The sequence below is a fragment of the Lygodium microphyllum genome, chromosome 21, assembly GCF_053477565.2.
Source record: "Lygodium microphyllum isolate KBCC chromosome 21, Lygodium_microphyllum_v1.1.10, whole genome shotgun sequence".
Lineage (NCBI taxonomy): Eukaryota > Viridiplantae > Streptophyta > Polypodiopsida > Schizaeales > Lygodiaceae > Lygodium > Lygodium microphyllum.
Genome location: NC_141155.1, coordinates 139,473,547 through 139,489,892, shown reverse-complemented (window position 1 = coordinate 139,489,892; position 16,346 = coordinate 139,473,547). Strand labels below are relative to the sequence as shown.

Here is a 16,346-nt window from a genome sequence, read left to right as displayed (position 1 = left end):
TGGAAAGCAAGCTAAGCAGTCAAGGGAGACTGTCTTGGAGACTTCCATGTGCAATGCCACAAATATGGTGGATCAAGAGTTGACTACTCCAAAGACTGAAAAGGGACAAATGCACATAGATGCATATTTACAAGAGTAAAATGCCGATGCATTGGAGTTATACAAGAGGCAAAACAAGTGTGATCATACTCATGCAAAATTTAATACAACGGTGCCACTTGAATAGTGCCTTTGAAGGGGAATTGCTCACTTTCCCAAGAGCCCTTTTACAATCATGGTCATCTTGATGATGCAAATGAAGATACGAAGTACAATATATTTAATGTCTAAATCAAATTGTAAATAACACCTTATAACTATGTAGAGAAGAAAGCCGCCCCCTCTCAAATTGGAAGGAAAGCTGGAGAGAAGCGCCTCTCCTTGTTAATTTGAGGAAGTAGAGGAGGGTGTATCTAAGCTGATATTGGGTAGTAAATACTGAAGCATGGGGTGATTGATCGTCTTGGTCACTATGTTTGCAAAGTTGTTTGATGAAGGTACAAACTCGAGGCGAATAGTGCCTAGCTCAATCTGCTCTCTGGTGAAGTGAAACTCAGTTGGATATCTAGGCGACCTTCTTTAATGGTGATTTGAAGGAGGAGGTTTATGTGGAATGGCCTCCTAGATTCTCATTCTCAAATGGTAAGGCATATAAGCTAAAGAAGGCCCTCTATGTGTTGGGAATAAAGGCCTCGTGCCTTTAAATGTGCTCAGGTGTGAACACACCCTTAGCACTTGTACTTACACATATATATCTATCTAAAAACCTAGAGGTACTCTCTGGTTATTGTACCTACAAACGTGCTCACTCTAGACTCTGCTCTATCTCACTCTCTTTGTCTGTCATTGCGCGTAACGACTGTTTGTCTAGATCTCCGTGCCTAACCCGTCACTACAAACTGGTATTAGAGCTGTAGTTGAGGTGTTCATGCCTCTCCGAGTTCGAGCAAGAAAGATGGGAAAGTCGTGAGCTGCAGGCATCGTGGGTAGTCGCAGGCAGTGAGGACAGTTGAGCAGTCGGTTGTGGTAGGCAGGCTCGTGAGCAAAGGAAACTGTCTTAGGTGACCAGTGATACGGGCATGACCAGGCGACTGGTCCAGCATGGACCAGTGGGCAGCAGTGGTGTAGCAGCTGACGGCGAGTGCAACTGACAAACGGCTCCAGCCGGCGACTCCAGCGAACGGGAAGGTATCGGGCAGTAGTTGGCGAGCTGCACACGCGATGCGACACGGGTACTAGGCGGCGATCTGCAGAGCGGGTCCGTTGACCCGCCGTTCAACATTTTTTCTTCTTCAAAATTTCTTTATTTTATAGTTTTCCTATCGAGGGTTCACGCGTGGAGGCACAACACAAGTTTCCGTGCAATTCAAGCCCATAAATTTGGGGCTTTTCCTGAATGCAGAATTGGACAATTTGACTCAGAAATTGCAAAGTCAGTGCAAATTTGCCCAGGAATTTTGGGGCTTTTCACATTTTAGTGAATTTTTTTCAATTTCATTGAAATTAGTGCATGCAGGGCTTGGAAAATTTGGGGATTTGTCCAGATTTAATGCGAGCAAGATGCAATAGTGATATTTTTCTCAGAAATTGCAGGAGAATTTGTGACATTTTGTCCCCGACATTTGGGGCTTTTCATGTACATGCACAAATTGGGCTGAATTTTACCCAATTTCTCAACTTTGATGCACATTGGACCCCGTGTAATTTGGAGCTTTTGCAGTTTGGGCAAAATGTGTGCAACATTTGGTCAATTTATGTACATGCAGGTTGAATTCCACGCAATTTGGACATCAACACTTTGTAAAATTTGGGGGTTTTGCTGAAATTTCTATCTTTTGGCAAAATTGGCGTGTTCTATGCATGACAGAGAAAATGCAGATGTGTGTTTGATGTTTGAGCACAAAATTTTGGGGCTTTTGACCGTTCGTGTCAAATTCTATGCCCGTGGGTACATGTACAACAGAAATTGCAGCTAAAATTTGGGAATTCTCATGTAATGTGATGCATATACCCTTGGAACAGCTGTAATCAGTTAGATAATGCTGTAGCACATGGTTTGGTGCTTCTGAAAATTTATCAGATCTGAAATTTGTGCTTCTACGTGGTCATTTATTGCTGGTTGGTACTTGTTTGTACCTTGGTCACTTGGGTGATAGTTTTGGGCCTGCATTTGCTGTTTTTTGGTCTTATTTGGGTTGAAAATCATGGCTGGTAGCAATGACAGCAGTAATCTAATGCACATAAAGAAGCTTGAAAGCGCACATAACTTTACAATTTGGCAAAAGCAGTGCTACAATATCCTGTTGCAAAAGAAGCAGACAAAGCCGATGAAACCAAAGGGGCAAAGCCCGCGGACATGGAACAGGAAGATTGGGATGAGTTAAATGAGCTTGTACACTCAACCATAGAGCTATCGATTTCTGATGCCTTGCTGTTCAACATTGAAGGTTTGGATTCTGCATATGCTATATGGACTAGACTGGAAGAACTATATGCACAAAAGCGTGCTGCAAGCAAAGTGTATTGGCTGAAAAAGCTTATGGATTTGCGTATGAAAGAGGGTACAGCAATGTCGACTCACTTGAGTGAGTTTAACTCCATTTTTAGCCAGCTGGTTGCCTTGAAGTTCATGATTGATGAGGAATTTAAGGCTACTTTCTTGCTTTGCACTCTACCAGAGAGTTGGGATACATTCAAGACTGCTATGAGCAATTCTAATGTGATCCTTCTGTATGCCGATGTAGTGAGTGCTCTACTTATGGAAGAGATGAATCGGCAGAACAATGCGTCGAGTAAGTCTTTCAGTGCTTTGCATACTAAGGGCAGATTAGAGCAAAATGACAAATATGATAGCAAGGGACGTAGTAAATCACGTGGCAAAGATGTTGAATGCCATCATTGTGGCAAGAAGTGTCACTTTAAACGTGATTGCTACAAATGGAAGAAAGAGAAAGGAAAAGGCAAGAAGACAGATGATTGTAAGGAAGAGAAGAAGGATAATCAGCCTAAGAAGAGCAGTGTAAAAATTGAAGAGCTGAATGTAGTCACTCATGACAGTGATAGTGGGAGTGATGTAACCTTTGTCTCTTCACATTTTGGTGCACATGCTTTACTTGGAGATACAAATGATGACATACATACCATGCTTTACTTGCAGATATAGATGATGATATGCATTCTTGGATTCTCGATTCAGGTGCTTCATTTCATGTCACCTCTCATTGTGAGTAGCTCTCCGCCGATATAGGAGGTCGACATGGTGTTGTACATCTTGGGGATAACTATGCATGTGACATTTCAGGTATTGCAGTGTGCAATTACAGTTTCAGCATGGCTCTGTCTTTACACTTCAGCATGTACGGCATGTACCTCAGCTCAAGAAGAGCTTGATTAGCACAGGGCAGCTAGATGATGATGGTTTTCATTTCACCTTTGGTGATGGAAAATGGAAGATTTGTTAGGGATCTAGGATTATTGCTAGATGTTGCAAGAGTGATACTTTTTATCATGTATCTAGTGTGCGTAACCATATTGTTGCCATAATTGAGCAACCAAGCGTTTCTTTGTGGCATGGCAGGTTGGGACACATGAGTCAAACATGAATGAAAGTGCTTTCTCGTTTGGGTTACTTGCCTTGTCTTCATTATGCTGACTTTGAGCATTGTGATCATTGTATTTTTGGCAAACATGCACAGACGTCTCACAAAAAGTCTCTTTCTTTGAAATCTTCTCCTCTAGAGTTTGTACATTTGGATGTATGTCAAATGCCAGGATTATCTTTAGGGGGAAAGAAATATTTTGTCACCTTTGTCGATGATGCTACATGGAAAGTATGGGTTTACCCTATTCGTAGCAAGGATGAAGTGCTTGACAAGTTTAAAATTTTTTTTGGCATTGGCTGAAAATTAGATAGATAAGACACTAAGTGTTTTCGCTCAGATAATGATGGGGAATATGTGTCCAAGGCCTTTCAGGCATTTTGTGACAGCAAAGGGATAAAGAGGGAGCTTACTGCTCCTCATAATCCGCCCCAAAATGAAGTTGCAGAGCGTATGAATCAAACCATACAGAATAAGGTCTGTACGATGCTGTCTCATGATGCATTACCCCATGGTTTTTGGGTATAGGCTATTATGACAGACGTTCACTTAATTAACCGGTCACCAAACAGGTCTTTTGGGGGGGGGAGTTCCCCAAGAAGCGTGGTCGGGCAAGCCACCTTCATATGCTCATCTGAAAGTATTTGGCTGTGAGGCTTTTGTGCACATTCATAAAGAAAAACGCAGCAAACTTGAGTCAAAGTGCTCTAAATGCATTTTTCTAGGATATTGTGGCGAGGTTGAAATGGGGTATAGATTATGGGATCCCGAGAAAAGAAAAGTAATACACAACAATGATGTTATCTTTCGGGAAGATCGCATGCACAAACAATCCGAAAAGACTGAGGAGGTCCGTAGGGTTGTAATCCGGGAAGAAATACCTTTTGGACAGCAAAATGTGCCCGCTGTACAGCAGCAAATACCTGCTGTAAATGAACGTGTAAATGCAGGAAATGATGTTGGAAATGATCAGCCAGCTATTGCCCATGAAAATGAGCCACTACATGTGCAGGATCAACCAGGACAGCAAGCTGTTAATGCTGATTTGCAGGCTGAAATGCCAGGACAGCATGCCGAAAATGGAAATTTGCAGGAACAACCAGCAAACAATGACCATTGTGTTAGGAGATCGTCTAGGGCTACTAGACAACCTGATAGATTTGTTCCCGGTGCAAACAATGTGGCTAATTATGTCATGTTGACAGACTGTGGTGAACCGTCTTGCTTCAAGGAAGCAATGGACAGACAGGACAACAAGAAATGGTATAAAGCCATGTTGTCAGAGATGGAATCTCTTGAAAAAAATGGCACTTGGGACTTGGTACAGTTGCCTTATGGGCAGCAAACCCTTCCATGCAAATGGGTTTTCAAGATGAAGGTCACTTCTGGTTCCTCACCAAAGTACAAAGCATTGGTTGCAAAGGGGTACAAGCAGGAGCATGGAATTGACTTTTATGAGGTTCTCTCTCCTGTAGTCAAGATGACTACATTGAGAACCATTTTGGGCTTGGTTGCAGTTGAGGATATGAAGCTCATACAGATGGATGTAACGACTGCATTTTAACATGGTGATCTGCATGAAGACATTATATACGCAGCAGCCTGAAGGGTTTGTTGAACAAGGGAAAGAACAAATGGTCTGTAAACTCAAAAGGAGTTTGTATGGGCTGAAACAAGCACAAGAGAATGGTATCATAAGTTTGATACATTCATGCAGTCCCAAGGCTTTCATAGAAGTCAAGTGGATCACTGCGTGTACACCAAGGAGGCAACAGATGGCAGCCTGATTATCTTGTTTTGTATGTTGATGACATGCTGATTGGTGGCAGGGATACTCATGCCTTGGATTCATTGAAGGAAAGTCTTCATGGCAGTTTTGACATGAAGGATCTTGGTGATGCAAATCACATTCTTGGCATGTGAATACTCGGAGATAGACCGAAAGGCTTACTCTATCTATCTCAGCAGGAGTATATCTCCATAGTTTTGCAGCGTTTCAATATGGAGGGGGGGAAAACAATTGGGGTTCCATTGCCTTCATATGTGAAACTCAGTGCAGAGGACAATCCTACATCTAATGATGAGAAGGCTGAAATGGCCAAGATACCATATGCTTCAGTTGTTGGCAGTTTGATGTATGCTATGGTTGCTACACGTCCTGACATTGCCTTTGCAGTGGGAGTGGTTAGCGTATACATGGCAACCCCTGGCAAGAAGCATTGGGATGCAGTGAAAGGTATTATGAGATACCTCAAAGGCACAAAGGAGTTGTGCATTTGCTTTGGAAAGCAGAATGCATCTGTTGTTGGCTTTACAGATGCAGACTATGCAGGTCATGCGGACTGTAGGAAGTCCACTTTTGGGTATGTGTTTACTTTCACAGGAGGAGCAATCTCTTGGATCTCCAGGCTACAAAAGTGTGTTGCATTGTCTACTACAGAGGCAGAGTATGTGGCTGCCACTGGGGCATGCAAGGAGGCTTTATGGCTTTCACGTCTGGTGGGAGAGCTTGGCATCTCAGAGTTACCTGTTCTCCATTGTGATTGTCAGAGTGCTATCATGCTAGTACGGAATCCTGTCTTTCATGCAAAGACAAAGCACATACAGGTGAAATATCACTTCATTGGAGATGTACTTGACAGCAAGAGCATTGAGGTTGTCAAAGTGCATATAGATGATAATCCTGCAGACCTTCTCACGAAGGCTCTTCTAGGAGAGCGGTTTGCTCATTGCCGACCGATGATGGGAGTTGGATAGATATTTTTATTTCAACTTTGTACATACTTAGACTTAGCTGATTCTTTTCTCCTCTTAAGGCACATTGCCTTTAGGTGGGAGATTGTTGGGAATAAAGGACTCGTGCCTTTAAATGTGCTTGGGTGTGAACACACCCTTAGCACTTGTACCTACACATATCTATCTATCTAAAAACCTAGAGGTACTCTCTCATTATTGTACCTACAAACGTGCTCACTCTCGACTCTGCTCTATCTCACTCTCTTTGTCTCTCACTGCGCGTAACGACTGTCTGTTTAGATCTCCGTGCCTAACTTGTCACTATACTATGACCATAAGTAGACTCCTCGCACATGGAGAGAAGTTGGGATATGGGAGGTCTACATCCAATGCAAATTTGTATGTCCATACGTTAGTGCGGGAGCGAACATGTTGTTCGTACTTAGTGTGGATTGTGGAGATATGCTAGGATTTGCAAAAGGAAACATTGAGTGTATTACCACGACTGAAACACAAAGAATTCAAACGCAACGCAAAAATGCAAAACACAAACTATAAAAATGCAAAATTCAAAAAACACAAACATAGAAGAAAGAGAACTCTGAAGTGAATGAATGAATACTATAAATGACGAAAAGAGTGTACAAGATGTTGAAGGAGAGAGTTGTCTCGCAACTGATGTCTCTCATGTGCATGGGCTGGGGGAGTAGTTGGAGTGTGACATCCACTGAAAATAGATCCTGAATGTTGTAATTAGCAATCGGAGGTGAGATGATGCTGAAAGTGGAATGGTAGAGGCTGGAAACCAAAACGTAGCAGTCTTTGGGGTTGGAATTGGTAAAGATAGCAATGTAATTGCTTGACGATGATGGTAGCTGATCATAGGGGAGCGTGGATGTCTTGAGCCTTGAGCTACCGAACTCTTATATGACCATGAGCGTTGCATAGCGCTGGCGCGAAAGCCAGTATTTGTGCAAGGATGAAGCATATAAAGGTCTAGTATCACTTCATCCATGAGAAGGTCTTGGATGGAACCATTGATATGGACTATTATAAGACAAAAGATAATTTGGCAGACGTGTTTCCCAAAGCACTTCCTCATGTATTTCTTCATTATCATTTGAGATCCTTGAGCCTCATGCTGCGTCCAAGATCTAAGAGGGGATGCTAGAGATTTTGGCACCCCCAAGATGGGCGCTAGGCTCAGATGGGCAGCAACAAATAGGGCTAGGTAGTGCGCATGGCAGCATGGCCAGTGGATAGGGCAGCAAGCAGGGTTGCTAGACCAATGCATTGTATGGGCAGGTAGCCACACGGTAGGACTGCATCGATTGCATTCTTTTTTTCTCTCTCCTATTTAAGGCCTGCTTGTATCTGGTATCCAGCACTTGTGGTTTGTATAGAGTGAGAGTTCTCTAGCTGTAGGTACTCACACAACCCATGTACATATTTACGCCTGTGCATAGTATTCTTTACTCTTTAGCATCCCTTAGATAGAGCTATAGAGAAAGGGTGAGCTCGCCGCCCACATCTAGCAAGCCCCCGCCCCCGCAGGAGACCACCTATAGATATAACGGATACTATAGCGCCACCGGGGAGCCATGCCCCGCTGCTTCAGCCTCTCCATGCTAGACAGGCCCATGGGGACATCTTAGGATGACCACGCTCCATAAACAGTTCCACACTGCACTTGAAGTGCATCTAGATTGTATCGAGTTTGTATACCATTTTGTACCTACTTACCTAGTTTACCATAACACTAGATAGTAGCTTTACTGGGACTTGGAAAACTTCCCAGACATTTTGTATGTAACCTTTTGGTCTCATAGCCCAACTTGGCCTTTTGTAGACGTTAATATAACTTTCTTCTTTCTTCTTCTTCTTCTCTCTCTCTCTCTCTCTCTCTCTCTCTCTCCATCTTCTATGTTTGCGATTAGTCTGGTCATACGCTTTCGTATTGGAGTGCTTTGATAGTATTCCCCAAGGAGATAGTGTAGTTTCCCCACCTCTTGATGTCGGTGTTCATCAATGGCTGGCCATTGGTATGGTGGATCCTAGATCTCCCCCTCAGTCAATGGCTAGTTTCTTTGGTTGGCCATTGGTCATTACCTTCTACTAGGCTAGTTTCTTTGGAGTCCTAGGTCATCCTTAGGAACCTTAGGCTAGTCAGACTACATTGGTATGGTGTTCATCAATGGCTGGCCATTGGTCATTACCTTCCACTAGGCTAGTTTCTTTGGAGTCCTAGGTCATCCTTAGGAACCTTAGACTAGTTAGACTACATTTTTCTTTAGGCTTAGCCGTACCTTTACTATTTTAAAGTCTTTTATTACACACTTTGTCACCTTTTCATTTACCTCCGCAGCATTCTGTACTTAGTTAGGTTTTCTTTTACTTAGCTTAGTGTCCAAATCATCTCAAAATAAAACATCTGGTATGTAGGTTTCTTTTCTGATCCTTTTATGCTAGGTTTTATATTTTAAATTCAGGACTAACATTGCAGGTATTTATTGGTCCTAACTAGGTTGAAGGTTTGTTTCTCAGTACTTGCCTTGCTATATACTGCTTCCATAAGCATGAGACAAAGAGAGTGTCTTCTCTCTCGAGAATAGTTCTTCGGCATCGTTTTTCCTTATCTTGGCATCCATCTTTCCTTCCTTTCACTTGAAGCGTTTTTATTATTTGACGTCATTTACTACTCCACTTGTTTATTTCTTTTTCATGTCAAGTGGATTGCTACTTTGGTGGTTGTGCCAATGACCCTTGGTTAACATTGGAGCCATCTCATGAGATTGTGTATGGCCTTGTCCCAACTACCTTGTTGGTTGACTCATCTCTTGCTCTTCAAGTTGGGAATGTTGAGTCCTTTGTCATCCATTAGATCCACTTGCATGGTGGACTACTATCTTGGCGATTCTCAATTAGCATGTAGCCCCCTCCCAAGGTTGAGATTCGGGCTTGCCTAGGCCACTTGGTCAGGACATGAACCCTTCCCCAAGATTGAGTATGGGCATGTTTTGCAAAGTCAAATGATTGATTCTCCTTTGGCTCTTTTGGCTAAGGGGTGTCAAGTCTACCTTCATCATTAGACTACATCATTTCATATTGGTTCTCGGCACCACACAAAGATCGGTATTAGATCCTTCTCCTTTGGCATCGACATCCATGATTGAGAGGGGGTTTCTACCCGTCATTTGTATTTATAGGTTTCGGCATTGTCTTTGACATTGGCCTCCCTTCCCTATTGTACCTACCCTTTGCATTGCATGATCGTTGTCGTTATGCTTGGGCAAGTGAACAATTTTCCCCATAAGGGGCACTATCCAAGTGGTGTGAAGGAAACTGCTAGGGTTTGCATTGAGGACACACACAGTGTACGACTACGACTGAAACACAAAGAGACAGACACAGACACAGAGGGCAAAACTCAAACCCTAAACGCAAAACTCAAAACTCAGACATAAAAACTCAAACACAAACAGAAGAAGGAAGAGGGAGAACACAGCTCTGAAGTGAATGAATGCTGTAAATGAATGTAAGAGTGTATAGTGTGCTCAAGTGCAGAGCAATGTCGGAGTGTGATGTCCACCAAAGACGGATCCCAAGTTTATGACCGCCAGTCGCAGTGTAGGAGTGCTGAATAGTGAATGGCAGCAGGCTGGTCACCAAAATGCAGCAGTCTCGAGGCTGAAAACTGGTAAACGCAGCAGTGTACCACTGATCGGAGGCTGGAAACTGTGCACAGTCTGCTGTAAACAACAGGCTGAAACAGTGTCCGAGAGTGTCAGGGCTTGGAGTGCTGAAAACGCAGGCTGGCTGACCGTGGAGATGATGGACAGCAGGCTGAACAACAGTCTAGGGGGACAGTTTGGAGCAGTCACCAGTAGTTGAGAGCTGTCGCCTACAGCAATGGACAGGCTGAAGATAATGTGGTTGCAGTCGATGATGGCTAGACATTAGATGGAGGCGGGCTGCAAGCTGGAAAATGGGCGCCAACAGTAGCAGAGGGTGTGTGGGCTGGTATAATCTGCAAACAAGGATGATGGCTGAATGGGGGCAGCCTGTCTATTTATAGATGTGGAAGGGCGCCCCAAAAATTAGGGTTTCCATTGAACTCTCTCGAACTGCTCCTTGTTTTAGGGTTTCCACTGAACTCTCTCGAACCGTTCCGTGTTTTAGGGTTTTACTCTAAAAGAGCATTTTTAGTGTGTTTTGGGGCTGTTTAAGAGGCTAATCAGCAAGTAATGCATATTTTAGCTCAACAAGTGGCACCTTGTTGCATGTGCATTCTCATCATGTTGCATTCATCTATGCATCTCATTGTGTAGAGCCCCCTTGAGCGGATCCTGAGGTGTCTCCTATGGCGGTTTTGTCACCACCACACCTTCATATCTCTTCACCTGTTTCCTTTGTCGTTGACACCTTGGATGAGTGATTGGGATAGTCGTCTAATTTGTGACGTAGGATCTAACCATTCCTTTCCCATAGGCATAGTTACTCTATCCAAAAGAAGAAGAAGAAGTTCGATGTGGCTTAACATCACCTTTGTGGGTCCTAGTAGGCGACTAGGCAATTGATGAGCACCCTTTGTTCGATGCTTGGCCTCTGTAGGGTGGCCCTTTGGATTGTTGAGATAAGATAACCATCACCTCTGTAGTCTTGGTAGGTTCTTAGGCAACCGATGTGCACCTATTGACCGATGCCCTAACTGATTTGGGGTGGGAGTCTCATGTTAAACAGGGGGCGAGATACACTTGCAATGCCATCTTTGGTTCTAGTTTTGGGGCTTAGAGGGGATCTTGAACTATAAAAGAAGCATTTCTCATTAATGCTTAATCAGCTCAGCCAAATAGCCCCAAAACTAAAAAAATTGCTTTATGTGTCCCATATGCAAACACACAAACTTTGGGAGGATCCACATGTATAAATGGAAGGCTGGCAAACCCTCTTTCTAGTCCTTGTATTGTAGGTTACCCCTGTTCTTCCCAATCTCCATCCATTTAGCACCTCATGCAACTGTTGCCAAGCCATGGATTGTTGGGACAGTTCTTCCCTCAGCATTCTATACACATTCATTCATTATTTACTACTTATGATTCATTTATTAATTCATTATTTTGTGATCTTGAATTTTGGGTTTTTCACATTTTTGCGTTTTGTGTTGTGGTTGTGTTAGTGTTTCAGTTCACTGTGTTTGAGTAGTGGTTATACACTTAGTTTTCTTTTGCAAACCCTAGTGCATCTCCATAATGAAGAGTTGATCTTGATGGATGTTGGCACTAATCGTGAAGATGAAGGGATAAAACTGGTTGTGCACATTGAGTTCCCTTTTATAGAACATTCTAAGCTAGTTGACCCTCATGTGTCGTCTAAAGCCCAAAATTGATTTTTGGGGTGGATTTAAGAGTAAGAAAAAATGCTAGAAAAATATGATGATTTGCGAGGAAAATTTAGGTAGCTTAATAGGACGTGTTTGCAGGGGTTAGTAGTGGGAATTCAAAGTCATTGGTATCTTGGCTCAGTGGAGGATGCAGGTTTGGTGGCTAGACTGGCAGGGGGTGGAGCACTAGTGGGTCGTGGGATAGAGTAGATCATTGGTGGGTAGGCCCATGATGTGGCTGAGATACATTGAATGTGTCAGGTTGCTTGTAGTAATGACTGCATGTATTAATGACTACCGACACATGATGTGATTGGTTTTGGGTGGGGGTGTGACTAAAGGGCAATATAACATGTTTAACTAACACGTGACACCCAAACAGGAAGAGGTAGTCAACCAGGTGATGATGTGAAAGGCAATCAAAGCAAGAGATGAGAATGTGTTGAATAATATGACAATAAGCAATAACATGCAGAGGATACGGCACGCACAAGAATGGGCATAGAGAGGGAGGAAGGGAGGTAGGAAAATATCATCAGTGTAAGATTGTGTGAGTAGGAGAGAGTTTTCTTTTACTTAAATTTTTGAAATATGGATGGCCAACCTTAAGGATTGAAGTCCTTTGACTACTTTCTATAGGATGCCTTGGGATTGTAGATCATGATGCAGTGGAGCTGAACAATCTCCATCGCCAAGTATGCTTTGCATTCTTTATACCCTTGTATTGTTAGCTTAGAATTTTATCATGTTTTATTAGTAGTGCTTAACATCCTAAAACTGGGCTTATGGAACATGGCACAATGTTTGTCATGTTAAGTGTCCATTCAAGAGCTTGCAGATTGGTGTATAGAAGCATTGAGACCAATACTTCCATGATGGGAAAGCTTTTTCATTGTTGCTATTTCCTTTACAACAGAACATGTTACAAGAACCTTAATTCTCTTTGCTGTCTGAAAATACTTGTTTTAAGTTTTCCAAAATTATTCTTTGCTATATGCACGTAATAGAATATTGGCCCTTGTTTGCTTTGTGATTGCGATTCTCTTTCAGCAAACTCAACCTCATGTTGTTTCAATCTTGATACTTGTATCACCTTAGAGCAGTGATAAGCACCCTTCTTGTGTGGCCCTTTTTTATGTTTAGGAATTACCTATCCTCATGCTGTATGTTATCCCTTTCAAAAGGATCGTAAATATTGCTTTTTCTGCTATTGTTAGACAGTGCATTAACAAAGATAAACTAAATTCTACACTTGTGAAACTGAGATGTATACTAGAGGCCAAAGTCATGTTGAGACCAAAATCTGAGCATGAATGATGGCAGAAGAGAAGCCTAACTAGAGGATTGTAAGTTGACAAACTGAGCTAGCCAGCGCTGCCTCCTCAACCTGGTCTGCCGCCCTACTTGTCTGCCTTGAACTCCTATCCTCACTGTCACCATCTCTACTTGCAACCCCCATCATTCCCCACTGCTTTTGCTGCCTCTGCCTACACTACAGCCATCTTTGCGTGCACCCTTGTCCAGCCACCTTTCTTTTGCATGCCCACCTGCTAAACACCTTCCTGCCTCTACCAACCCTAATGCCACCTTTAGACCCTTAATAGCTGTCCACCTATTCCCTGCACTTGTGTGTCAGTCCTTAGTGTGCACCAATGCACGCTGCCTGGGCCCTACCCTGCACTGGCATATTCCTTTGCCAAGCTCTCCTGCCAACCATGCCTCCACTAGCATGCCTACTTAGATGTTGCTGCCACATCCTTGATTCACGTTGCTACCTGAGCCAATACCACCTCAACCAAGTCCACCTTCCATCTCAACAACCACCCCCTTAGAGTGGCTTACCCACCTTTGGAACTGCCTGCTACAGTTACTTTCCCACCCAACGAGCACATGTTTCAGCCAGGTGCTCCCTTTAGTCCAGATATGGAAGCTGCCTCAATTGCCCCCTCCACCCTTTAGCTCTAGTTCGGTTTACTTTGAGTAAACGGAGGCGGCACTCGCCACTAGTGGCATGCTTTGATGAATGGGTTGAGGGGTGGAACTACTCATCACTCAAGGATAACATTGCTATCACTATCTCCTTTCATGGATGATGGCCTCAATGAGTACTTTATCCCAATGTGAAACATCCCTCTAGGATCCAACCTGCACATGAGACATGATACAAGGTGTACCTACAACAAAGAACATAAAGGGAACAGACATCGGACTCGCTTCCCATCCATAGAGCCAAACACACTCATCCCCAAGCTTGGGAGCTAGCAGCAAGTCGGGTTATGACCATGTCTCAAGAGCTGGCATGGGCATTGAAAACATTGAGACATGGTCATAGAGTGTTTCTCCCTGCACACCATCCTAGTGCATGGGCATGTTGGTTTAGGAGCGAAGAGTTTAAGAGTGGTGATCACACAATGATGTGCACAATAGGGCCTCCAGTTCTATAAATAGGACTTAGTTGCCCTAACCCTAAAGTATTCTTAGTGTATTCTCACTAGCTCAGTTTAATGAGCATTGTGACCAATGCTACTAGTGCCGATTTAGATGTTCAAGGATGTAAGACTTCCCTCCATATCAATGATTTCTATCCTTCGCAATATTTGTAGGGATGAGTTGGGGAAAACGACTTTTCAATAACTGTACCAACTACAAGGTTGCCTTCGCTCTCAAGCGGTTCTTCCACTTGACTAAGTACTTGGGGTAAATGGTTCGAGGGGAATCAAACAAGTAATATCGTGAAGTTGCAGGACCTCCTCTATCGGGACTATAAGTTCACCTTGTCCTACTTGTTCTTTCAAATGACTCACGTGAAGTAATGGGTGAACTTTGATGTTGGAGATATATCCAACTTGTATGACATACCACTTGAAAATGGCCTTGGAAAACCCAAAGGGTAGTAAACCACATTTTAGCAATTACTTAATTCAGCATAACAATGAATTCAGCAAAAGAAATCCACACATAACTGAGCTTAAGTGCTCATGTCACGCAGGCGTGTGTTTTATTGCTTAGCTTTGACACAATTAGTTGTGCACATGTAAAATGCAAGTTGATTATGACACCACGGTGTCAAGAAATGACTAAGCAACTAGAGAGACAATAGGGTTTGCAGGGAGAAACATAGAGTGTGCATTGAAAACATTGAGAAGAGAAGAAAAACTCAAATGAATAAGATGATGAAGAATTGAATAATGAACTGAATTTGATTTAAGGGTGCTGTAGCACGAAAGATGCCGTGGTGTAGGAAGATTGCCGAAGAAGCCTCTGAGTTTGTAAGTGAAGGGATGATGAGGTGTCGCTTGGAGCAGGGAGATTGCCATCGAAGAGGAGCCTCTGAATCTGCAAATGCAGGGATGAAGATTGGTGCTTGGAGCAAGGAGACATTGAAGAAGCCTTTGAGTTTGCAAACATAGGCCTAATGAGTTGATGCTAGCAGTGGAATGTGATGCCAGGTGGTGAGGATGAGTCAGAAGCTGAAAATGCAAATGTGGGCGGCCTCTAATGATGATGACTCTAGCTGGAGATGTGATGCATGATAGAAGGGGAGTAGCTAGGATGCAAAACACAGTAGTAGAATGCCGCAATAGAACACCAAGTGGAGATGGTGGATCGAGAGGAGAGAGAGAGATGATGGTCTCATGAAAAGAAGTGAGGTGAGTGGTGTGAAATGAATGGGTGGTACCGAATATATAGACACAAATAGTCCCGAGTCTCGCCTACTAAAGTCTCTTGGGTGGTGCTCTGACTCTCTCAGAAGGCCCTAGAAAGCCTTTTTGGGGATGGAAACAAAAACAAAAAATGGGAATGAAGACAAAATGCTGTACGGAATGATGTGATTTCTCAACACCCCCTCTTAGGGCAAAAAAGGAGCGCAAAAAGAGGAGTGAGGTGAAGAGAAGAAGATCCACCTTGTAATGTGAGAATGCCACCTGAAAGGAGACTTGTGAAGATAGTCACGAGACCGGATGAGCAATGTGAGTGGTCTCCAAGAGGACTTATCACCTCGTGAGGTCTAAGAGCTTCTGTTTGCTCATGAGGACGTAGTGCATGTTAAATGCGTCTTATTTATTGCTTTGTGCATAGTTACCTGAGAGCCCATGCAGAACAATCTCTGTGGCCTAAAAAGGAGAGGTAGCACAAGGACTACTTGGTGGAAGATGCATTTACTTTGGGGGGATAGGGAGCAAAGGTTGATGTTGATAATCTTTTTTGGGGGTGGGATCGTTCTTGTTGCAAGAGGAGCATCCAGGAGACATCCTATTTGTTGTTGGTACCGGTGTGCCAATCTATAAAAGGGGCGGTGGGATGGAGAAGAAGGATATCTCCTAGTAATGCAATGGAAGTAGAGTAATAATTAGATGTTGATGCCGAACCTGCAACTTGTCTTTGATGCAGAGGAGCTTCGCAGCTCATTGAGTGCCTCTGGCTCTAAAACCATGTCAAGAAATGACTGAGCAACTAGAGAGACAATAGGGTTTGCAGGGAGAAACACAGAGCATGTAGGACAAACATTGAGAAGAGAAGAAAAACTTAAATGAATAAGATGAGGAAGAACTGAATAATGAAGTGAATTTGATACAAGGGTGCCATAGCGC

General features: G+C 43.2%; 1 protein-coding gene across 2 annotated transcripts in view; it reads left to right on the top strand.

Annotated features, from left to right (window-relative positions):
• Positions 1 to 16,346, top strand: part of CNX5 (co-factor for nitrate, reductase and xanthine dehydrogenase 5) — a 132,846-nt gene that overhangs the window by 25,681 nt on the left and 90,819 nt on the right. For both annotated transcript variants that reach the window (XM_087661203.1, XM_087661204.1), the window contains exon 3: positions 12,394 to 12,449. In XM_087661203.1, the coding sequence (XP_087517329.1) occupies positions 12,394 to 12,449 (56 nt within the window). The remainder of the gene's footprint in view (positions 1 to 12,393; positions 12,450 to 16,346) is intronic.